The sequence below is a fragment of the Varanus komodoensis genome, unplaced genomic scaffold (assembly GCF_004798865.1).
Source record: "Varanus komodoensis strain SLA01 unplaced genomic scaffold, ASM479886v1 scaffold7_1, whole genome shotgun sequence".
NCBI classification, from domain to species: Eukaryota; Metazoa; Chordata; class Lepidosauria; order Squamata; family Varanidae; genus Varanus; species Varanus komodoensis.
In genome coordinates this window covers 2,147,186-2,171,294 of record NW_025336479.1, presented here as the reverse complement: position 1 = coordinate 2,171,294, position 24,109 = coordinate 2,147,186, and the positions used below count along the sequence as shown (strand labels likewise).

Genomic DNA, 24,109 nt, shown 5'->3' with positions numbered 1-24,109 from the left:
CCACAGACCAGCCTTTCCCCAGTTTGGTGCCCTCCTGATGTGTTGGGTTATAACTCACATCATTTTCAGATAGCATTTCATTGCAATTGTCTACGGATGGTGTGAATTGTACTTCAACGTGGCTGGAAGGTTGCAGTTTGAGGAAGCCTGACTTTTGCTGTACTTAACATATTAGAGCAGCTTTTCTCCTGTAACTGCCAGTGTGGTGAGATTGCTGGACTGGGAATTAGGAGATCCAGATTCTGGTCTTCACTCAGTCATGAAGCTCACGGAGTGACTTTGGACCAGTCACTGACACCCAGCTTAAGCTACCTCATAGGGTTGTTGTAAGGATAAAATTGAGAGGAGGAGGATTATATAAGCCACTGTGAATTCCTTGCAGGAAAAACAGCAGGATATAAATATAAATAACAAAATATTAGGTCAGTTGTTTCTACCCCCCCCCCGCCCTGCCCCAAACTAACAGGATGCAGCAAACAATATTCCATTTAACATCTAGTCCTACCGAGAGCATAGGGATAGTTGAGATCTCAGTGACTCTTCTAGATGCTTTTAGAAAAGATTCATAGCTCAGACATTGCAAATGCTTCTGTGGACATTAAGGAGCCAAATCTAAACTACTAATTTGAATTACTCTGTTTTAGAATGGGAGACAGTAGTTAAGTTGAAACGGATGACCCATTGGATTTCTTCCATCTGTGGAATATTATGAACTACTAGATCATTATAGGTTTTAAAATAAATTAATGATGATGGAAGAGAAAATAAATCTAGGTTAGTATGGAAAAAGAGTTAAGGTTTCAAGATGTAGTTTCCTGCATACCGTGAAGATAACTGAATTACTCCGATGCTGATGTACTTTATTATCCATAGTCTCAAGTATTAAAGATGTCTGCAAGAGTTTTCTCCAGTATTAGTCTATATATTGCCTAGCCCACAAGGCTTGCTCTTTTGTACAAAATAAATTCTATTATGGACTGTATACAGAGTGCAAATGGTATGATTGGATTAATCATGAGGTTAATTACATGAGTTCACTTGTTTCTGCTGTCTGGGGCTCACTAAGTTCTTGTCTATCACCAAAAGACAGTGAGATCACCATAGCTTTTTCTGTTTCCACTGATGGAAATAACTACAGCACAGTGACTCCAGTCTTCGTCCAGCATTGTTACATTTATGGCTTCGCCTGTTCAGCTTTCAGCCAAATACTAAGTTTAATCACATGTTAGTCTGACTTGAGTAATTGAGATTTACTTTCTAATAAATGTTCCTGTCATTGCAGCCATATACCTGCACTATTGCAGTTGGTAGAAGTTACTTACAGAATGCTATGTTAGTGCTGTAATTTCTCAGCGCTGTAAGTCTTTAGGGATCAACTGGAAGAATCGAATAATAATCAAAATAATCAAAAAGTTCACCCTGAAGCAAACCTGGCTTTCTCTTTCCTTGATAAGCAAAAGGGTAAACACAGTAGGTTTGTTTGTTTACATACTCGTAACATGGTGCTATTGATACTTCTAAGCTGTGTCTCATTTTTCAAATGGTGATAAATTTTCTGCCTTGTGCCCCACCAAAACCCAAAAGGAACTCCTCACAAAGATATTTGGGATATAAAGGGAAATGTAATTTCCATTAAATAATATGGAAACATGGCCTTAATTTGTCTCACTTTGGTAAACGAGGAATAAATTTGCATTTGCTTTCTAAAATGTTTACCAGACTAGTTTACTACAGGCAGACAATAATTGACCATCTTTCCTTCGATATACTATGGAACTTGAAGATAGCAACAACACGACCACATGCGCTATCCACACCATTTACTGAACAAATGTTTGTAGACCAGTGTCAATTTTTTTAAAGTCCTCTATTTTTTTGTGGCACGTATGTATGTTTTCCTTGGATAAGATCTAGGCATTTCCGCCCATTTATATCAAAGTATCATGAGGAAACACTCATGATTATTGGAACACTTGGAGCTAAAACTGTCCACTGATAACAAGTTCAACTCAAACCTGAAAAATTTCCATTATCCACATTAATCCACCATATTCTGCCCTTCATAGCACATGGAAATGAACAGCACTCATTCTTCTGCATGAAAATCCTTCAAAACCTGTTTATTTGATTTGCTTCCTGCCTGTGATACCGGAGCTGCCAGATTGCAATAGTAGCGCAACATCACTTAACTAGTGCTGCGATTATGTAACAGTTGTCGCATAGCAAAGACTTGTTTGTTTGTATAGCAAGGTCTATGATCAAGCTATAAAATAGTGAGCTGTAATGATAGACCCCAGTGACCTCCCTAGTAATTTGGCATGGGCTTATGTGGATTCCCTGAAGTATAAATCCTAAAGATACTTTGCAGCCTGTTCATTTCGTGGTATTTATATGCTGCTTTTTGACATTAAAAGTACTCTCCAGTAAAAACATTTCACTCAAGTGAAAGTAAATTTGTTTTTAAAAGTCAAGTTAAAAAATAGCAAAAAAATATAAATATTCCACACTCCCTCACAAAGATCCTAGTGTGGCTAATACCTGCAGAAAACACAATATACCAAAATGTAATGACTAAAGTCACAAAGGTATACTAAAATACAATAAAAATACCAGTAAAAGGGGGCACTTGCCTATATGTGAAAGATCTCCAGAAGTAAGTATGCAGTGTATTTAATGGATACGTAAATGATAGCAGCTTGGGTGGGGAACAGCCAAACCTCTGTCGAAAGAGAATATGCTGTGTACCACCACCAAACCCATCCTGTTACCTATAGAAGGCCCACATACCACACTCATGAGGGTCAGTACAGGCAAAGCTGATCTTACATCCTGGGATGGTTGGTATTGGGGGAACCAGGCATAACCAGGTAGCAGGGGCCTTACAGCCTCACCTTTCCTTGTGATACAGCCAGGTGACTAGGCCAGGGTGAGGGATAACAGTGCTAATTATTTGTTTAAGGTTATATGTTTGTTTTGTTCTCTCAGTGATTCCTGGTTTGTTGGTTCAATCTTTCATTACAAATTTAGAGCATGTACTTAATGAAACCATGTATAAATACAGTATCATAACCATTCTGGAATAAGGCAGTTTGCAAAGCTGCTACTGTTGTTGTCATAATAACCTATAATTAGGGGTTTCTTCCCCTTTACAAACAGAAATAATATGATTTTTACGATGTTAAAGCATTGGTCTTCTCCATAACAAGCTTGCAAACAACCACAATTGCTTAGCGGGAATTCATTTGAAGATAAACATGTAGTTTTCACTCACAGCATCTCAACTTGGATGAAAGCCTTGGAAAAATGAGTGTTTTCTCCACTACTGAGCTAGCCAGGAAATTTCTTCATAAAAAGCAATGGCACAAAACCACAAAAGACTAGAATTGTAGTAAAAATAGCTCATAAACCCAGAGAAGTGCAAGTTTTCTTCTTTTTAAAAAGGCTAAATGCCTGAATTGCAGCTGTTCCATATGGGAAAACAACCAAAAGACAAATTACTCTGTAATATAGTCCATCTGGCATGCTTCAGGTATTTTGGACTACAGGTCCCAGCATTCCTAACCACAGTCATTCTGGCTGGGGCTGGTGAAAGTTGAAAACCAAAGCATCACTACACCTGCAGTTTACTTTTATAAGTGATGCTCACATTATTTGATGTTTTATATATAGAGAGAAACAAATCAGGAAACAAATATATTAACAAATAAGAATGCAAAGGTGGATGAAATTAGTATATGAATGAGCTTTATTATATGTTTACATCATTTATATACCACTTCACATCTAAGATTCCAAATCAGTGAACAATAAAGGAATAAAACACCATTATTAAAATAATTAAAACCACAGCTTTACACTAGTGTACAAGGCATATATTAGGATTAGATTTCTGCAATGCACTCTACGTGGGGCTACCCTTGAAGATGGTCTGGATACTTCAATTGGTGCAGAATAGAGCTGCCAGGCTGCTGACGGGGACTAGGCGTTGTTTTCCTATAACCCCAGTTCTCCGTCAGCTCCACTGGCTTCCCATTGAAGTCCGGGCCCAATTCAAGGTGTTGGTTATGACCTACAAAGCCCTCAATGGCTTGGGCCCTGGGTATCTAAAGGAACACTTGCGTCCATATATGCCCTTCCGCCCCTTGAGATCAGCAACAGATGCCCTTCTCCGGGAACCCTCTGTGAATATTAGGAGGGTGAGTACCCGGAGGAGGGCTTTCTCTGCGGTGGCGCCCCACCTATGGAATGCGCTCCCCAGAGAGGTCCGACTGGCGCCGTTGTTATTTGTTTTTTGGCACCAGGCTAACACCTTTTTATTTAAAACTTATTTTAAGTGTTAATTTATTATGTAGGATTTTAAAAAAAAATTAAGGCGAGATGCACCGGGTTTTAATATTTTTAGTGTATAATTTTTGTGTGATTTTGTATGTTTTTGTTTTTGTTGTGAGCCACCCCGAGGCTTTGTTGCGATGGGGGCGGCAAAGAAATGTTTTAAATAAATAAATATATATATCTAAAGATAGTCATAACGAAGTTTCAGATAAATTATGCAGTTTTAGTAATAACCTTGCCCTGACTTTGCCCTGACTTGAATTAAGTTATATTTACTTATTCCATTGATTTTAAAATATACTGAAATCTATATTGCAGGAATCGGAAAGCCTCAAGCCCAGGGTCCTAATCTGGCCCTTTTAATTTCCCCTGACAGCCATACCCCTTTCTCTGAAACACTGACTCTTGGTATTTCTTTGACTTTTATATATTTCTCCATGCCCCTCCATTGTAGAAGGTCAAAATTCCTCTCCCAAAGTTTACTTACAGGCAGTAAGAATTTTTAAGATTTTTTTTTAATCCCCCCACTTTGCCTTCAGCCCACCTACCACTGGAATGTGGGCTGTTAGAAGAAAGAGATTGCCCAACCATGCTATAATGTAACATTCACCAAATGAATGACAACATCAATCTTAGTAATCATATTATTCCTTGTAAATTGGCCCAGGAGTTTTTTTTCCCTTGAAGAGCAGGGTAAAAGTATTGTAACCAAACAAATAAGCAATATTCTGGCATAAACCACTGGAGACTGCTGGAGCAGCAATAAGGAAAGGTTCGCATCATTAACCATTTAATCTGTTTCCATTTAAATACACCCAGCCTGTGCCCCTCTAAACGTTTGTACTTCAACTTTAATCAACTCCAGACAGTATAGCCTACGGCCAGTGAGGGTTGGCACTGTGGTCCAAAATATTGGGTGGGCACCAGGTTGAGGAAGGTGAGGTTAATCATTTGAAAGGACAAGACCGTGGGGCTCTGCACGCTAGGCTGGCCTTCACTGCCAATGTGCCCAGTGGTCAGCCTTACATACATATGCAAAGAACCTAAGACTGGGTTCTGCACATACTGAGGTATACATATAGAGTGTCACCATGAGAGAAGGGAACCTGATTGGCCAGGATCTGCCCTCACATGGAGGATTTCTCCATACATACAGCATGTGCACAAAGAGCACTAAGTTCCTGGGGGAGTAGTGGCCACCAGGTGTGAAGGCAGACTAGCCCATACATACCTTTCACAGATTGTTTCAACATGCATGTGATGCATTTTAGATTGAAAACCTGTGGGATGGGAGTCTGTGTTTGCTTTTAATCAGCGTCCAGCTCTTACTCAATTTTGGTGCTTTATAAATGTTTAACAGCAATCATGAGACTGCTTTTCAGCAACAATTTGATCTTGATTTTTAAATGAGAGGTGGGACAACCCTCACCCATCTCCAGTAACTTAAAATATTACTATTACAAATTCAAACTCCATTGTTGTGCATAGCCTCTAAACCTAACAGACCCCCTCTGGGGAATAGTTTTTACTGGTCTAAAGGAGGGGTAATGAGCTAATGGGTGGAACTCACTTCTTCTCAAAGTTGCACAGCCATTTCCCCATCCTTCGTTTGGTTTGGGGTTTCAGCAGGAACAGTATTGTTCCCATGAGAACCCCAAACCAAACGGGGGCCTGAGAAATAAATAAACTATCCTAAATAGAGGATCCTGAATGCAGGAGGCCAGCATGTCTGGCTAGGCTGGTCTCCTAGCAGGGTCACCCAAGGTGGAATGGTCAAAGCTAGGACACCAGGCTAAAATGCAGCCGCCCTCTTCAGGAGTAAGGGGCACATCAGCAGAAGCGAACGGATCCTTAATGGTGATGGGGGCAGACACTTCGGAAGGGTATCTCCTCAGTGGCAGTAGGTGCTGAAAGTGAAAGAAAGAGGCAGCTACACTCAAGCTAATTCTGGTTAGTCCTCCACCGAAGAAGGCAATGCGAAAGCACTTCTGCATCTCCTTACCTTAAAAACCTTATGGTGAAACAATCCAAAATGAAATACATAAACAGATCCCAAACCTGCGCGTAGCGATATGTCAATCTACTCACACATCTCTTTACCAGATAACTTTCACCTCTCCCTCCCCAGCCCTCTTTACAATTCCCAGGATGCATCACGAGAAATAGTTACTACGCGATAGGTCAAAAATGGCCGCCTCGCTTTCCAACAACGAACTACCTTTCCCGTCAGGCTTCACGCCATCCCTCTCACCGCCTTCCGGATTCTGCGTTGCTTAGAGCACAAGTACGCCGGAAGCCATCCGCGGAGCTTGCGTAGTGCCGCTTTGCGACGTCGACTCTCCTCAGTCGACAGGTGCAAGGGAAGGGTCAGCGGCTGTTCAGCGGCCATGGCGCTGAACAGGAACCATTCGGAGGGGGGCGGCGTCATCGTCAATAACAGCGAAAGGTAATGGGGGTGCGCGCGCAGGCAACGCGCTCGCAGGTCTAATTCTTCTTGTGGGACCGTGGTGTGTTTCCACCTCGTCAGTTGTGCATCATCCCTCCCTCCTGGTCCCGGCCGCGGTCTCTCGGTGTCCCCCGCTGTTGGGATGCCCGCCCTCTGAGGGGCGGGGAGAGACCGCCGGCTTTCCTGTTCGGATCAGCCCCCCCTTCCCCCTCCACCCTTTCTCCCGCCCACCGCAACCCTTTGGGCAGCTGCTGGACTGGGTTGGAAGTGCTGCCCCTGGCAAGCTCAGGCCTTGCTGCTCGGGCTTCTCCCGTTGTACAGGTTGTGCTCACACCTGGGGACAGTTTAACTTATTGGCGATTTTACTGTCTCGCTCTCCAGTAGCGAAAGAACTTTGCATCTGCAGCTCTTGGAAGCTCACAGACATGGGTGATTGACATAACTCCCTGTCTGAGCTGTAATTGAAATATCACGGATGTTACTGCTTGCATTTCATCATCATTTAATTCCAAGTAGTACATGTTCCCCCCACCTACCACGTTGAATTTATGCCATTGTTTGAGTGTTACATTTCATGCATCTGATGAAGTGGAACTTAGTTCTAGAAGCTTATACCACAATAGTTGTAAGGTGTTGTGAGACTTTTTTTTAAATGGAGTAATAGTATCACTGAACATGAATGTTGCAATTGTGGCTTGTGGAACTAATAGACATTGCTAGACTTATCCTCCATCAATTTGGGACTTTTTTTAAAAGCAGCCTTTTACCAACAATCTGTGGCAATGAATACCTTAAATTACTGATGCATTACATGAAATTCTATTTCATTTCCTTTCATTTGTCCTGAGCAATTCATTTGGATGTCCTTTGTTTGCAGCTTTTGAGAGTGAGAATAATTTTTCACCTTTTCTCAAAATTGCTACTGTGGTTACTTTTTAAAATAAAATTTAATTCATTTGCTATTTCTTCTTCTCTGTACCAGGATAATAGCAATTAGTTCCAATACAATCTACTGTCATTGGATGTCTCTTTCTATTGTCTAGAAAGCGGGCAAGATGCTAGAGGCAAACCTACTACAGTACCGGGCCCAAGTGGGTTAGAGAAGTATTATGGCTGTTGCACAGTCTTCAATTTGAAGGTGTTGCAGGGAATATCCTCAAGAGGGAAACACTTTTTTAAAAAAAGATGTGTGGTGGTGTTATGGGCTCTGACTTTTTTTAATTCTCTCTCTGTAAGCCACCCAGAGAATTTTTGAGTAATGGGATGGCATAAAAAAACCTTAAACAAACAAATACATAAAATAAAGGCATTGTCAGGGAACAGTATTTCAGTGTAGGCTACTCATCAGAGCAAAAGCAGGGGCATAGCCAGTAAGAAGCCGGTATTTGTAGCCATATAGGAAATACAAAGTGAGGGGGAGTAGGGACTCCAGACTGTGAAATGGCATCCTTCTGAGGGACATTTGGAAAGCTGTCAGACTTTATTATGTGACTGTCTTGCAGAGGAATCCAAACTACCAGCCTCTTGTTATCTTCTAGCCTTTTGTGGTTCTTTTTGTTTCTCATATAAGGTTTCACAACTTGATCATACCTGCAGGCTTCTAGGTTACCTTCCATATAAGATTTCACAGCCTTCACAATTCTCCTTGAGGTGTCAAAGGCGGAAGCAATTGATCTTTGGCTCAAATCCTCAGCAGTGGGAAATTTAAGTCTCAAGATTATTTTTGCTAAGTATCAATTTGTAAGAATTATGGTAGTGGGGACACCATCAAAATCAGTTTACATACATACTTCTGTAGGAGAGATTGTGTGCTAGAAAAAGCCTGTGGTTTAAATTATTAAAGCACAGTACACTGAGTTTGCAACTACAAGTGAAGCTAGGAGTCAGAAGGCTTACAGGTGTCCTCTTAGTACAGCGCGATATTGCAGATTTTCAGGATGCACTTTCTCCATTTTCTTCTCACTTTCTGTATCAATAGCATAGTGCTTATGGGGCAGCAACTGCCTAAAATGGCACAATTGGAGCTAGAGAGAGGCACTGTACCCTGGAGATCATAGCACATACAGACAACTACATATTACAAGTTTCCTGTGTGTGTGTGTGTGTGTGTGTATTCTCCTGAATAAACGAGAGATGGAACAGAAGCGTATTTAGAAGATTATGACCAATCACTTGCAAGCAATTGAATTATAACATGGATTTAGTAAAGACTGCAAGGCTGCATGGATTTCACAGTTTACTGCAGATCACAAAGAAACAGATGGTCTCTGGAAAAGGCTTATAGGACCTTTCCCTTTCAGAGTATGTAGCCACAATGCCTTCTGTCAGCCATGTGAATGAGCAGAGGATCATTGAGAGCTGAAATGCTCCATACATTCATACTGTAGAAATCCATCTTCATTGGGCCTCTGCTTGGGCCAGATTCCATATTGAGGATTATTAATATTAGGAAAGGAACCAAAAATGAAATTGCTCATATCGTACTGCCCTTACACAAATTTATGATGTATCTATACCTGGAATACTATATCACCACATTTCTGTCACCAAATTTCCAAAAGGATATGAAACAATCGAGCTGGAGTGGTTCCCAATAAAGAAAGGCTATTTGGGGAGCGGGGCAGTTCTAACTTTGAAAAAACCGGAAGAGTAATGGATATGATAATTATGTACAAAGTTATTCATGGGGTAGAGAAAGTGGATAAGGAGACCTTTTTTCCTCATAATGTTGAACTCTGGGGCCATCCATTGAGTCTGAACTATAGCTGCTTTAGGCAGTACTTTTTATAGTGCATCAACAGCTTTAAAAGGGGATTGGACAGATGTGTGGAAGATAAAGTTCTCAGTAGGAGCTGCTAATCATTATGGCTACATATTGTCTCCATTATCAGAGGTCGGGTGCATCTTCTTCCAGTTGATGGGAAACACAACTAGGAAGGGTGCTGTTGCATCCCTAACCTGCAGTGGGCTTCCCATAAGCATCTGATTGGCCACTATGTAGACAAATGCTGAACTAGATGGATGCTGGGTCTGATCCAGCACAGCCCTCCTTACGTTGCTACATTGGATGCATTGAAATAGCAGAATCCCTGAAAAACTGTCAGATGGTACTTTCTTGCAGTGCTGAGCAGTGAGAAGAAGGCCCTGGATGGTGGATGGAGGCTCTTATTTATATATTAACTGGGTACCCAGATGAAATAAGGCATGAACAATTTATTCAGTTCTGCAAACAGTGCCACTGCAGACTGAATAGTTCTGACCCATCAAGTACCACCCATCCAGAATGCTGGCTTTGCTATGCATCTTGTGTGGATTGATTTTTGTATCTGTTTTGTGATGCCTGTGATGCTCAGCTAATCTCAACATTGGGGGGGCTGACAATGTAACATTGTCATTAGCAATCAGCGTGAGCACATTACACATGGTTCACACATGGTGACCTACTGTGTAGCAGCGGGAATGGTTCCAAACCACATATTTTCCGTCTTACCTATGAGCCATTACTAAGGAATGTTTCCCAAGTATTATACCTCTGTTTTGTTTGAATATAGTATTTTGATGACTTATGATCACATCGAAATGACATTCCATGATATGGAACACATGCCAGATGCATTCAAGGGGACCAAGAAAGGCAGTGTCTTCATGACCCCGTATCGAGTAAGTAGTCAAGCTTGCATTTAATTCTAATAGAAGAGAGAAGAATCTCCTGGAAACTAGTTTTGCAGCGTACACTTCAGACATAACCTGGAAGAACACAAACAATGTAGTCTTTCCTGTCAGGACCATATAGTTGCATGTTGTCTCTGATAGAAGTATGCTGATTGATGGCATGGTGTTGGGTGTGGTAAACTGAAAATGAAGAGAGACATCGGACAGGTTCAACTACAAAACTTCAGGAGCAGTAAGGTGCACTTGAAGCACTGTTCTGGACTTTTCTTTTTATCTCTTCCACCTGATTTGCCCTCATTTGGAGTCAAGTGATTTATACCTTCAAAGCAGAATGAAGTGTGAGGGCTTAGAAACAGGTTTTTTTTTTTCATCTAGTGCCCTCCAGATGTTGTAAACTGTCCCTCCCACCATCTGCTGTCAGCATAACAAACGGTCAGGGAAGGTGGGAAGGGGATTGGCCAACACAACTTGCGGATACCAGGTTGGCAAAGTCTGGCTCAGAAGAAACATTGCTGAATAACAGACTATATGATTTTCTAATAGCTTCTTCCCCTGAAGTGGGGCTTTGAGTCCCAGCTGGCTAATGGGAGTATCTTTAATTCTGAAGCTGTGCCACTGAGAAATTATGCTGGTGGGGAGAAAGTGGAGGCTGGATGGATGAGTGAATTGCTTCTGCCCCTTGCAAATACAGTGGCAGGTAATTTCTCAAGGGCAATGTGTATCTTTTTAATGCACCCATGAAGCTTTCTGGGAACTAAGAAGCTTTTTGGAAATAGGCAGGCATCAATGCCAGCTACTGTGCCTTTCTAGAATGCATTGCTGTTTTGTGGTATCAGTTGAATGAATGGCTTGTTGTCAGTGTTCTAGTGAATACGTGGTCCATGGAAGCATTAGAATTAGAAGGCCATTTTAGTTTTTTAGGCCCTGGCAGTAGCTTTTTCTGGTTTGAAGTGTGCATTGTTAAAAGGTTTTTATTCTTCTTGCAGGTTATCTTTGTGTCTAAAGGAAAAGATCCAATGCAGTCTTTCATGATGCCCTTTTATTTGATGAAAGAATGTGAGATTAAACAGCCAGTTTTTGGAGCAAATTACATCAAGGGTACAGTGAAAGCAGAGGCAGGAGGTGCGTACCATGCCCAAAATATTGTGCTCAGTGCATTCAGTTTTATGAGTGTATGACAAAATGAAGACTATGACATTTGGAAAGAATCTAGATTCTTGTGAGTACAGAACAGCCTTCTGTTACTAACAGTTCCAAATCATTCCTTTAAGATCAGAAGAATGGCAGTACTGGTGCTGGATCAGATCAAAGACTCATTTAGTTCAATATCTGTCTTTATTGGTGCTGAGTCATATGTCTCAGAATCTGACCATTCTCCCTCTGAACAAGCAAATTTAATAGTTTGCCTATATATTTATGTAAATGCATCTTTTAAAACAGCCTGAGCAAACCATTTGTGCTTGAGTGGCTATTGCAATGTATTGTGCTAGTGAAATTCTTAAATTAATTGTGCATTATGGCAACAACTTGGCATATTTGTTCAGCTTGAACCTACCACTTGTAATGTAAACTTTATTGGATGACCCCAAGTTGCAGCATTCAGAGAGGAGTGGTGCAAGTAGTTCTTAGTAACTGCTTATATTAGTTACTAGCAGCCCAAGGCAAGCTGGGAAATAATGATTTGTCCATGCTCAGACTGAGTGTGTAGCATTATCCTTCTTGTGTAAAAGAAAAAGAACCAGGCCGTTCTGGCTTGCAGTTGAAGAGGAGATGGAAGAACCAAACGTAAGGGTAATGGCAGCTAATGAATTAAACTAGAAAGAGCCTGTGGCTTGCATTAGGAGGAAACTGGTTTACTCACCTTGCTCTACTCCTGTTCCTTTGCTTTTGCCCCAAGTTTGTCATTTTGTCACTGCCTCTTTGATGGGAGTGCTATACCCAGCCTAAGGTTTGCCAGTGGGTGAGTCATTGCCAGCTCCTCTCTGCCCAGCCTTATTTACTTTATCCCAGTCTTTGCCAAAAATTCCAATTCAGTGAAACCTTTAGCGTTGTGTTTTTAGTGGAACACACTGAGTTTAGGATTGCTTTAATTCAGACAGTTAGTTCTTTGTGGAGAGTTGAGGTTTTCTTTGCAAGAATGTCTTTCAGCCTTCCTTGCCAGCAATGATCTTAGTCAGAAAGGTTCATAATGCAGTGTGTTGAAAACTTCAAGGACGCATCCCTAAGGAGAATTTCACCCCCACTCATTCTCTCTCACTGCAATTACAATGAAGCAAGATGTCATAAAAACCTGACCTCTCATCCTCCCCATTTCAGATATTAAAACTAAAATCAGCCAAATGATTTCATCTGTTCTAAATGGCTCGTGACAAACAGTTATCCAGGACCCAGAGTATCTAAGAGAGGCCATTGAGCTACAACCTTATCTGTGCAGCTGAACATCTCCATTGCAATCTTTGGGAATAGGTGGGATATAAATAAATATAATAAGTATTGCAGGCTTCAAATTTAGTTGCACGGAAAGCATTTGAGTACCTGTTTCAGTACAGTATGAAAGAGAGGCTTTTGCCAGACATTATTGCAATAATCTTTCATCCCACTCTTTATTTATGTATTGAGTGTATACATGGAAGGCTACAATGTATTGAAAAGAAAGCAAACTTTTAGTAAGACTGTATTGAATTGGGCTGTAAATGGGTGTTAAATGCTGCTCTATCACACTTGGAGAGAAGTGTGAAATAAAGCAGCATTTATATCAGTGATGCTGATATTTGGGAAATGACCAGGGACTTTAGCTGTATCTGATCATACTCATTCATGTGCCTCCGTTCCTTTATCTTGGAATTGCCTTACCCCACTTTTTCTCTTGGATCTTCCTTTACAGTATTCGGCCCTGGTCCCTCTCTATTTAAAAAGAAAATGGCCAGAACATTAAGCATGTATTAATAAGAGGTCATATCCTTCCTTTTCGCTGATTAAGAAGTGGATGCACTGCCCTTTTGAAGTAGGCAGGCACTTCATTCCATGAAAGACTCTGCCATTATAGACAACTTGGCCGTTAAAATGCCACAGGACAGTTTGTTCTATTAACTGTGAATATCAAGACCAAATTGGTTGTATGCATATTTTAGAAACGCTTAACAATGCCTAGTGTTTTTATTTATTTATTTTTAAATGAATAGATATCAGTGGAATAGGCATTATGATCAATGTACCTAGATGGATGAGTCTTTGAAAATAAGTAACCCTAAGTAATCTCTTTCTTACGTGAAGATCTGTGACTTTGCAAGTTGTATCTCATAAGCATTTCTGCTTTTTTCTGCTTTTTCCTGAACAGTTTACCCTTTCCTCAAAATGTGTCTCTGAAGTTGGATTTATAGGTTTTGTACAGTACTGTAGCCAATAGTTCACTCTTGTATTAGACTTGTGGTCAGCCAGATAATCCAGAAACTCTAGAGTGTACAAACACAAGTAACTAGCACACTTCCCTGTTGGAAAACTCTATTTTTTCCAGTATAGCGATCACAGCCTAAACAAGTATTGCCAAACTGAGAGCTCCTCTTTGCTTCTGATATTTTCCTTTCCTCTCCTTCTACAGAACTAATCTCTTTTACAGAGTTCAGGGCTTTCCTTCCACCTGCATCTTCCTGAAAAGAAGAAAGGCCATTGCCAGGTTCCTTGCTATGTTGTATGTGTCGCCAGTCCCTGAAAAGCATCCAAGCTTTCTCCCAAGCTTAAAGTTGGAGAGTTTTGTTTTTTAAAAAATAAAACCTGCAGAGATTATTTTAGACAGGGAAGATTGTGATTGCTGTGCAGCAATCCCTGCTCCCTCACCAGCTCCAAAATTGATAGGAAGACTAGGGAGTGCTTGGCAACTACATGGCCTAAGCACCTAGAGCACCTGGGCCTCATGGGGCCAAATCTGGAGGGGGGGTGCTTTCCCATCCTTCCCCCTTTCCAGTTCCAGAGCAAGAAAAGGTAAAAAAAAGTAGCAGGGACTTCCTTTGCCAATGGTTAGCAAAGATGCTCTAAGCATCCTTGTCCAGCATTGATTGAGGACAGAGGCAAGGGGAGAGTCAGCTGGGGAGGGGCAGGAACCACCATTTTTTACATAGCTACAGAAGCCAGCAACTATTTGCAGACCTCTGGCCATCCCTGCTTCCAAAATTGCATGTATCAGGGACATCGTGTGACTGGTCACCCCCTAACAGGCTCTGAGCAACTTGTCTAGCTCTGCTATGTCAGAAGGATCAAATGGAGCAGGACCAACACTGAGAAGCTTATGTGCCTTTGAAGGCAATATTAAAATAATTAACTCGAATTCCCCCCAGAATAGTTTGGTTATTATTATTTCATTTTTAGACTGCCCAGGTTTAATGTGCAGTTCTGTAGCTGCAGATTTTTTTTTCATCAGAGTCACAGTTGGGAGCATGTCTTGAACTTCACAAGTCCTGTTTGCACTGACCATTCTGTTTTTCTAAGCTGTGTCATGTTCCTTGATCTATAACGCAGTCATATTTCCCATTTAGTGTTACCAGACTGTCATTCTTGGCTGATCTATGGCTAACTTTCAGAGATAGTTGTGGAGGCTTACAAGCAAATCAAATTTGCCCTTGCAGAGTCAGAACAAATCTAATTTTGATAATTTAGTATGCCAGAGGTTGGCAGACAGAATTTTGCTGTCCTTTTGTGAATCTTTAAACACTATGAAGCAGGACAAAGGAACTTTTTGGGCCTGTGGAAATTCATGAAACTGTCCTGGGGACAACCATAGAATGATGAGGACAGTAGTTGCAAAGGACAGATAACCTGCCCAGAGGCATTCATGGGAAATGGCAGCAGCTAAAAGACTCCTAGTTTAGTTTGAAGGAAACCAGTTGTAAGAAAATATAAAATATGCATTTTTAATATAAATGGAGTAGGGTATCTGGGTGGATACCAAGGGAGAAGTCTAGGCAGACATTTATTTGCAGACCCCATGCTGACTCCCCACACTCTAAAGGATGTCATTCAGGTTCTGGTGGTTGGAGCAGAGAAGGTATTCTTTGCTTTCCAAAGTACTTGTGCATACGATGGTAACAACATTACAATACTGTTTGTGGAAATGGGAGATGGTTCTCTGGATCTTAGCAATACCCTTTTAGGCCAGCCTGTCAACAGAAAAGCTTGTGCCACATTTTCAGTCAGTGTTATCTTTTTTTCTAGGTGGTTGGGAAGGATCAGTAACATTCAAAATGACATTTTCAGCTGGAGGTGCTATAGAATTTGGACAACGTATGCTGCAAGTTGCATCTCAAGGTACTGACAATTTATGATACAGGAGCCAGTTTAACTGAAAAACAAACAAGGTGTCTGGATGGACTTTGCTGAAGAAAAGGATATACATTTCAGACTCAGATACATATTTTGATGACTTAATATACTTGAGAATTTTAAATGGCCGTAGTTAAAATTAATTTCAGTCACACTTGGTTTGATTGTATAAGTTCCTTCAAATTAATACCACTTTTTGAGGCTAGCATCTCTTGTAGCTCCTTCAAGCTGCTCAGAGAGCTTTAGCGCCCAGGCAATAGACACACATAATAAATGAGAACAAGGGAAGTGACAATCACAGTGAAATTACTAAGCTACACTACAGATTAATTGCAGATTAAGTGTTTCTGTTGATATTTCACTGCTCAAGGTTATGTGTAGCCATTAGGCACAACTGGCTTATTCAGCCCTGGCCCAATACTTCCTGTATTTGCTATTAATGACCCATTGTTTGTTAATGATTGTCCTTCCATCTCCCTAATATGTATGACAGCTGTCCTTTTCACCAGTCCTACCAGCTGGCCACATTACCTCAGCCAGCCTCTCCTGCTGCCTCTGACCTCTCCCAGGTAGCCAAATCACTGATAGTCTTGGGATGCAGTTCCCCACAGCATCTTCCCCGGTTCTATTTGCTCTCTCTCCTCCTCTCAGTTCCAACTCCATTGCCAGCCACAAAGTTGAAGGGGCACTAGGCAGCTGTCCAGGCACATTACACTGCTGAAACCTTCCTTTCCCGCTGTATGAGGCCCTGCAAATCCTAATGCCAACTCTGAGCATCATCCAGGAAGCATTCTGAACTAATTAATGCTGCATGATGGTGTTACAAGATACAGTAAACCCTGCAGCTATTCATCTTGTCAGTCGCAGATTTGCTTGCCAAGGAGTTTCAGGTTTGGCAAAGTTGCTAGCTTGTGGCTTCTTGAAACAAACCTTGTAGGCTTGATAGAATGTGTCTGCTTTTGTTTTGCAGCTTCAAGAGGGGAGGTCCCCAACGGAGCTTATGGTTATTCATACATGCCAAATGGAGGCTATGCCTTTCCACCGCTTGCTGCTAATGGGATGTACCCTTCTCCTCCCTCGGGGTACCCTTACCCACCACCACCTCCTGGTAAGCTTGAAAAATATCGACCAGTTTTATGTTAAATATCTATCTATTTTAAATATATTTATTTAAATATCAACCTGGACCGCGAAAAGAACTGAGTTCCTACAGAATAACTTACAGGTGATAGCTCAGCCTCTTCAGTATGACCAGTGTTCTCAGGTGGGAGCTACTTTGGGAGCTACTCTGGATGGCACGAGCTACTTAGCATGGTATGAAATAGGTCTGCATATGATACCTGTCGCAATTGCCAGGCAGGCCCAGGAAACAGTTAATACTGTACCTTATGCCAGGGTTTGGTTTAGAATATTCTCTCAAAGTTGTATTGTTGTGAATAAAATATATTTTAAGCAATTACCATGTCACTTTGAGGTTAGATATCTTTAGCAATACACTGTAGAGGCCTGACTCAATTAGCTGTTTCTGCAATATTTTATTCTGTCATTTTTATTATAGCGGAAATGTACCCTGGTCCCCCAATGGCTGGGGATATGGGATACATGCAGCTTCCTCCACCTCCCTATCCTGGGCCCATGGAGCCACCTGCTGCTGGCCCAGACCTTCCTTCCACTCCAGCAGGTAAGTGATGTGCCCAGAGAGCCAGATTACAAATCCTCTGAAATGTAGAACTGTGCAATTCCTTCAAGCTGTTCTAGATTCAGTAAGATTTATAAGACCATGGGTGGGTAGACCTCAGGCTTGTAGTGAACACACTGTTTGTTTTCCCACAACCCATAGCCCCCAGAATCCACCAGCTGGAGCCAATGCAGAATAGTGGCTAAGAAAAAGGGATGGCATACTTGTAGAATTAAGGAACAGTGCATCTCAGCTCCGGAGCTGACAGGTCTGTCACACAAAAAATATTCCTGCTTCCCCTCCCCATAAGATTTTTACTTGTCTCAGCAGCCTAATTTATTGGAGGGAGAATTATTATTGTTAAGGAACTGGAAGTCAGAAAGTCCTGGTATTCTACTGAAAATCACACAGGCAAATGCCTGTAGGTCCCAGTCTATTTTTGCTTACTTTTGCACTGGACTTCAAGCAGACCTTAAGCAGCTAAAACTTGTTTAGCTTTTCCTGAAAAACCTTTTGTGAAGGGGGCTTGTTTTTTGGAAAGCCATAATATAGAGATGCAATTTTAATCCAGAAGGCAAATTTCTAAAAGTGGTACAGTTGAAATTTCTTATTAAACCTCCTTTTGGCTCCAGAACAGATATAGTCTATTTATCACGGGATTATTTGTTCCTCACTGCCTCTTTGCTCGTGTGATTAATACATTAAGCAGCTAGTATTTTTTTGCACTGCATGTCTTCAGCAAATCATCATATTCCTTCAATATATGAACAAGGATTAAGTATTCCACAACAGTTTGTTCAACCTAACATGGATAGATTAGCAACATGAACTTCATTTAGTTGGCATCATTAAATATTAGGCAATAACTACAAAACTGGTAGTTTTACAGGCAATCTTGAGGGTTGCCCTCGATGCTTTTAAGTAGACCTGTGTTACCAGTGAGCAATTGCACAGTGGCAGAGAGCACCGTTCATAACAGACAAGTGACTGGTGGGAGGCAGGTGGTAAACCTTTCTCCCACCCACTCTCTTCTTTTTAATCTCTCCCCTTCTGGATCACTTCTACCCACTGACATGTTGCAAACACTTTGAGAACCCCAGGCTGGGGAAACAGTTGTCAAGGAAGACTGAAGCATTGTGCCTGCGGCTGTTGCTGCTTGCCTTCAAGTTGCACCCTCCTGCTGCTCGGCATTCGTTTGATGACCCAGCTTTCCAAGTGTGGATCTGCTGAGATGTCTAGTTTAGCCCTTATAGCAGAACAGCTGCTCTTTATGATCACAAATCCTGCATTTGTTCCCTTTAGTGGGTCTGAATTTGGTACTGCATATTTTGTTGTGAAAATAATCTACAGGATGGTCCTGAGCTTGTTCCTGGAGGCAGGAGGAAACAGAGCGCTTTCCAACTAGCCAGTCAGGTGTTCATCATGGGGCAGAATCTGCAGTATATCTCTTTGCGCAGATCCTTGATGTTGAATGCACTTGGGAAGGAATTTGAATCAGGTTGTGAACACTGCATGTAAGATGATGATTGGTCACTAGAGTAAGACGTTGGAGGCCTATTATTAGTGCCTTAGGGTAACCACTGTGGAGGAGCAGGCGTTGCTTTTGTGCTAGCCCCAGTGCCGACAAGAAACTTGAGAGAACACCATGGAATTAGAGTGACTGAAGGAGAAGGGGCAGCACTGTTTTTGGGGCAATTGCAGGGAACTGAGGACAATCTTCTGTTCTCCTACTGTAGAATTTATGTAGTTTGTCCAAACAACAACAGGGACTCTCGTAACAAGCATTAGAGAAAGTGGTTTTATTGTAGAAAATTTCAAATTATTGTCACACTGAATACATTTCAAGTACAGCATAGTGTTTGTCAGAGGCAACTAGAAAACACAATTCAAAGTGTTTGATTCAAATAGTGTTATAACATTACTATGGTTTAATGCTGGTTTACTAACCCGGATCAGTCTTGGGGTCCTGGTTCGTCAACCAATATTACATTACAGTGTTCAGTTTCAGACATAATGGGAAAATGTTTTACAGGGACCAGTACCAAGGCACAGATGCTGATGTGTGAGGTGGTGTATTCTGGGCCAATGCTTGTTCCTAGTGTATTGCATCCAAGCCAATGCATAGTTTAAGTCTGAAGACTGGTGCTTCCCTGCCCCCCATTCTTTCTTTGACTCTATCATGCTGAATAAGCCACAGTTCCAAAAAATAGCTGCCAGTTAATCCATAAATTGTTCTCCCCACAGCTGAAGCCAAGGCTGCAGAAGCTGCTGCAAGTGCTTATTATAACCCAGGCAACCCTCATAACGTCTACATGCCGATGGTAGGCTTTTCACATTACTTACTCAGTATATTTACAGTCTTTTTTTTAATCATGGAATGGAAAGTAGCATTACATGGGACTCCAGGGTGGTCTTCCGCCCAGCAAATGAGCAGCCCCAGTCGTGCTTCGCTTGAACAAGTTGATTTCATCATGCACCTTCAGACTGTGCCTGTGCTTTCTTTGTTGTATACCTCACTGGTGTCTTAGAAGTGAGGGGGGATAAGGGGTATATTCTTTCATTTGCCTTCAACTATCCCACATATCCGTGCATTTCAAATGATTCTTCATACTAGAAGAATATTGCTGGCAAATAAGCCAGATTACTGTGGGTGCAGCAATCAGGGAGCAGAAGAGAGCAAGGGCTTGATGGTGCGTGTTGCATGAAAGCAGATGATATATCTGGTGGAAATAACAGCAAGATTTGTTTCATAATGTAGGGGACTCCAAGAAGCTGTATATTCTAGAACATGCTTTATTATCATAACATTAATTCGAATAGTAGATCTGATGCAAAAAGCACTTTGCAGAGTTCATAGCATTGATATTATGAGGTAGGTCATCAGTATTTTACAGGTAGTGACTTAACAAAAAGAGTGCCCAGAGGAATCATGTTAGGATAAAGTTTTGACTTCCATTGTCAGGCTTAATAACCAGTTGGAATGACCGGGCTCCGTAGGGAAGAAGCAAGTCTTGGAGAAATTACTTATTCCATTATTTTGCAGTTGTGTCACACGGACACCCAGTAAGCTTGGTGGCTGAGTGAAGGATCTGAACTCATGCCTCCCCAGTCCTAATTTGATACTCTAACCTCTGCACCATGCTGGCAGTGCATGACTTTAATGTTCTAAGATGCATAACAAAGATGCATAACAATTAGAGCACATAGTCAGAACTGCAATGGTGCACAAATTCATGTAATTTGTCATGCATTGTTTGCCAGACAAGGAAGGCTTTGGAATGAGGTATAGAGCAACACAGACAGTTTTAAGAACGACTCTTTTGGAGTTCATGAATAATATTCATTGACCTATTGGAGTGCATCTTAATCAGCACATTGGTTGTTCCTCAAGTTGAATTTGTTTATGTGGTCAGGAATTTAAACTTCTTGCTCTCTCTCTCTCTCTCTCATTTTAGGACCAGCCTCCTCCTCCTCCATACTTTCCTCCAGAGGACAAGAAAACCCAATAAGCAGCCACTGCGCAGTGCTTCCTCATTTCTATTTGGCTCAATGTTCAGTAGGGGTATGACAGTAATAAGGACCGACTAGTCTCCCTCCAGTGCACGCAAGTCCCATGAACAGCAGTGGTAGCTGTGTGCCATTAGGAAAGAGATTCTAACCTTTTCCTGGATTGTCACGCATACATGCACCCTAAGAATATATACTGTATGATTCTTTCTTCATGCCAATGATATTAATAAAAAAGGCTTTGTTCTTCTTCTCCCATTCCATCTTTCAATTTTCCAGGAGAACATTGTTAGCTGAGCAAAGACTATTTTAACTGAAGCTTATCAACAACTATAAAATGTGGAAGGTGTTGACATTTTGATGTGTTGGCCAGCTCTCATTTAAGCTTCAGAAGAAAATCAACTGTTTTCCATTCTTCGGTTCTTCGTTGCATGAACCCTGCCATGTTGTGACTAAGAAAATGCACTAATATTTTGACAAGATGACATAATTGGCACATGCTTAGACATTTGGCTCTATTTAGACTCTGGAATTTTCTGCCATTTCTTCCACACAAGCATGTGTGGGTTGCATGTGTGCATCATTAGTTAATTTTGAACATTCCTATCTATTCACTTATGCTTCTTGGTTATCTTTTTTTTTTCTTAAAACAAAATGAAGGATGCGTGATTCTGCAAGTGAATCATCTTGCCTCTAAAGTTAACAGGGAAATTGACTTGATGACCAGATGCTTGATCCGTTGTCTAAATTCCATCCTAGCAGCTGAAAGTGTTTCTAAGGAAGAAGACAGCTCACACTGACCTATTTATGTATTTATTTGGTTTGGGGTGTTTAATTTATTATTTGAAATTTATCCCTAGCACAGTTGAAGTGCTTTCCCCCTTACCTAAATGTGTTCAGACATACATCACTCTCTCCAGTTATTTCCCAGGCTGGTGATTATTTTATACTGACGTACAGCGAGAGTGTGCAAAGAGCAAAATTCTTTTTGGGTTTTCTGCATCTTGTATTCATTCTTGGTGAATGCTTTAATACCAGTGAAATTCCATCTATACCAGAGCCACAAATAATGTCTTTGTTTTTCTGAACCAAAATATGTGAAAAGAAAAATGTGGGAGAATACTCAGAACTGGTTTTATATACCAATAGTACTGGGGTATATGTGGCTCCCAAAGACCTCAGAAACATTTACCTGTATGCCTGAAAATCAGTTTATACAGACGCAACTGTTCCAGCATGTTTGGATAACTGGAAATGCACTCTTATTTCATTAGCATTGTCTCTGGCTTGCAGGAATAAAATGAAAATCTGAACTGTATAAAATCTCCCATGCTTTTCTGTAAATTGCAGTCATACAAACACTTCACGCTGTGGCGCTCTGAAATGCTTGCTTAATGAACCCATGCTGAAAGTCTGGACCTCCTTTCAGTTACTTTGATCTTGGGTATGCAGTGGTGTTTTGAGGCAGTACTAGTTAATTTCAGCCTTGTGCACATTTGCAGCTTTTTCAATCAGCACTGCGTCCCAAATGTTTCCTGTTGTTGCTGCAGAAACATCCCAAGGAAATCCGAACATAGTAACTGTTGTCCAGTGCATGACAGAGATGGTTTAGCTGCATGTCTCCTCAATGTCTGATTTTTGCTTCCCAGACTTTTGAATCCCAGACTGTTTCATTTTGACCTTGCAGAATACTGACCATGTGAGTTTCCAGGAGGTGAAAGTGCAAACTTCTTTGCTTTTAAAATGTCCCTATTTGCCTTGATTTCAGTAGCAGTCACTTTGCAAAATTGATTTTGGAACGAGGTAAAGACCAAAGTGGTAAAGACCTTCACTTTTTATAGGATGCAGATTCAATGCATGCACTGTTTTACAGATCCCTTTCTTGCAGGAGCTTAAAAAACATCCTGTACTAATCACATTTTGCCCTGAGCAGTGCAGCCTAAATCTGTGGTCCTTAGTTTAATTTCCGAAATGCTTTTTAGCTGACCCTATGATGTTTTTTCTTGTGCACAATCCTCTTATTTTGTGCACTGATGTTTTTTCTAGGTTTGCTATTTAAACTGCAGTGATGTAAAGAAATTGTAATTTTAAAATAGGTATGTATTTTGAAGAACTATTAATATATTATGGATGTGAAACAGTTCTTTTGAATGCAAGCTGTCTTTTGATTTGCGGAGACTATGAAATAAAGATAGCATCAACTCTTTCTGGCTTTGTGTCTGCATATTTGGGTGGGCAGGTATTCAGTGGGGCAGGAAGATCTGTTTCTGGGTCTTCCACTGACTTCTGCTACAACTATGGCTGAGCTAGTTAGCCAATTAACTGGTTATTAATTGCACAAAGAAACTGTTTGTGTTCTTCCAGGGGACAGGTGTAGAAACTGCATCTTTACAATTAAAGTGAATTAAAAAAGCACAGCAGGACCCTCATCCATTGTCTCAGGTACCACGGTTTGACTTAACTGCAGTTGACTGTTGGCCCCCCACATTTGTGGGATTGGGGGTGCAGAATCCCTGCAGAAGTGGAAAAAATGTGAATATATCTAGTGAAAAAATGTTAATATCTCTAAGGGGAAATTGCCAACATCTCTAGGAAACTATGGGCTCTGGGAATACTATGCTCTTTGTCTCAGTACAAGTCGGCCTCACTCATGCGTTTTGTCTCTTGGGGTGCAATGATTCCAGAGATATGCACAGTTTTTCCACTTTTGTGGGGGTTCTGTCCCCCTAACCCCTGCTCATGTAGTGTTCACTACTATCCACAGTTTTAGGCATCTGCTAGGGGACTTAGAAACTAACCCCACGGATATGAGGGTCCTGCTATATTACTTTTTCTGCATTTGCGATTTAATGCTTCACTGGATTTAATCACAGAGAACATTACCCAGCAAGGCTGTTGCTGTAAGGATACTGAGTGCTTGAATGTGTTGGCCCTATGTGGACTTCTGCTCCATCCAATATTATAAAACTTGTCCAGTGTCATTTTTGCATTGTGCTTTGTGTAACCCTGCTCTTCATCACTGACTGGCAGAGGCAGGAAAAAGCTCATATAAGGTCATGAGTATATTTTACTACTTACTATGAGAGAAGAAGTTGACCCGAGTTGTCACTACTGATGGCAGCCCCACATTTCTCATAAAGATGTAGTTGTGCGTTTGGTGA

General features: G+C 41.2%; 1 protein-coding gene and 1 long non-coding RNA gene across 2 annotated transcripts; one reads left to right on the top strand and one right to left on the bottom strand.

Moving 5' to 3' along the window:
• Nucleotides 1-5,296: 5,296 nt before the first annotated feature.
• On the bottom strand, nt 5,297-6,429 carry LOC123035589. The gene is made up of 2 exons (XR_006416991.1): nt 6,335-6,429; nt 5,297-6,239 (listed from the first exon to the last, which is right to left on the bottom strand). It is a non-coding gene; the product is annotated as an uncharacterized LOC123035589 (long non-coding RNA).
• A 222-nt stretch (nt 6,430-6,651) lies between these two features.
• WBP2 (WW domain binding protein 2) lies at nt 6,652-23,154 on the top strand. The gene is made up of 8 exons (XM_044453871.1): nt 6,652-6,778; nt 10,330-10,438; nt 11,437-11,572; nt 15,656-15,748; nt 16,734-16,871; nt 17,322-17,444; nt 19,686-19,762; nt 20,897-23,154. The coding sequence occupies exons 1-8, from the start codon at nt 6,720-6,722 to the stop codon at nt 20,948-20,950; spliced, it is 789 nt and encodes a 262-aa protein (XP_044309806.1). The 5' UTR covers nt 6,652-6,719; the 3' UTR covers nt 20,951-23,154.
• Nucleotides 23,155-24,109: the final 955 nt, after the last annotated feature.

What these genes read in the sequence shown, in the direction of transcription:
- WBP2 (XM_044453871.1), top strand. Translation starts at nt 6,720, where the DNA reads ATGGCGCTGAACAGGAACCATTCGGAGGGGGGCGGCGTCATCGTCAAT. An exon ending in GCTGCAAGTTGCATCTCAAG is followed by an intron (nt 15,749 to 16,733) that starts GTACTGACAATT and finishes TTTGTTTTGCAG; the next exon opens with CTTCAAGAGGGGAGGTCCCC. An exon ending in CCTTCCTTCCACTCCAGCAG is followed by an intron (nt 17,445 to 19,685) that starts GTAAGTGATGTG and finishes TTCTCCCCACAG; the next exon opens with CTGAAGCCAAGGCTGCAGAA.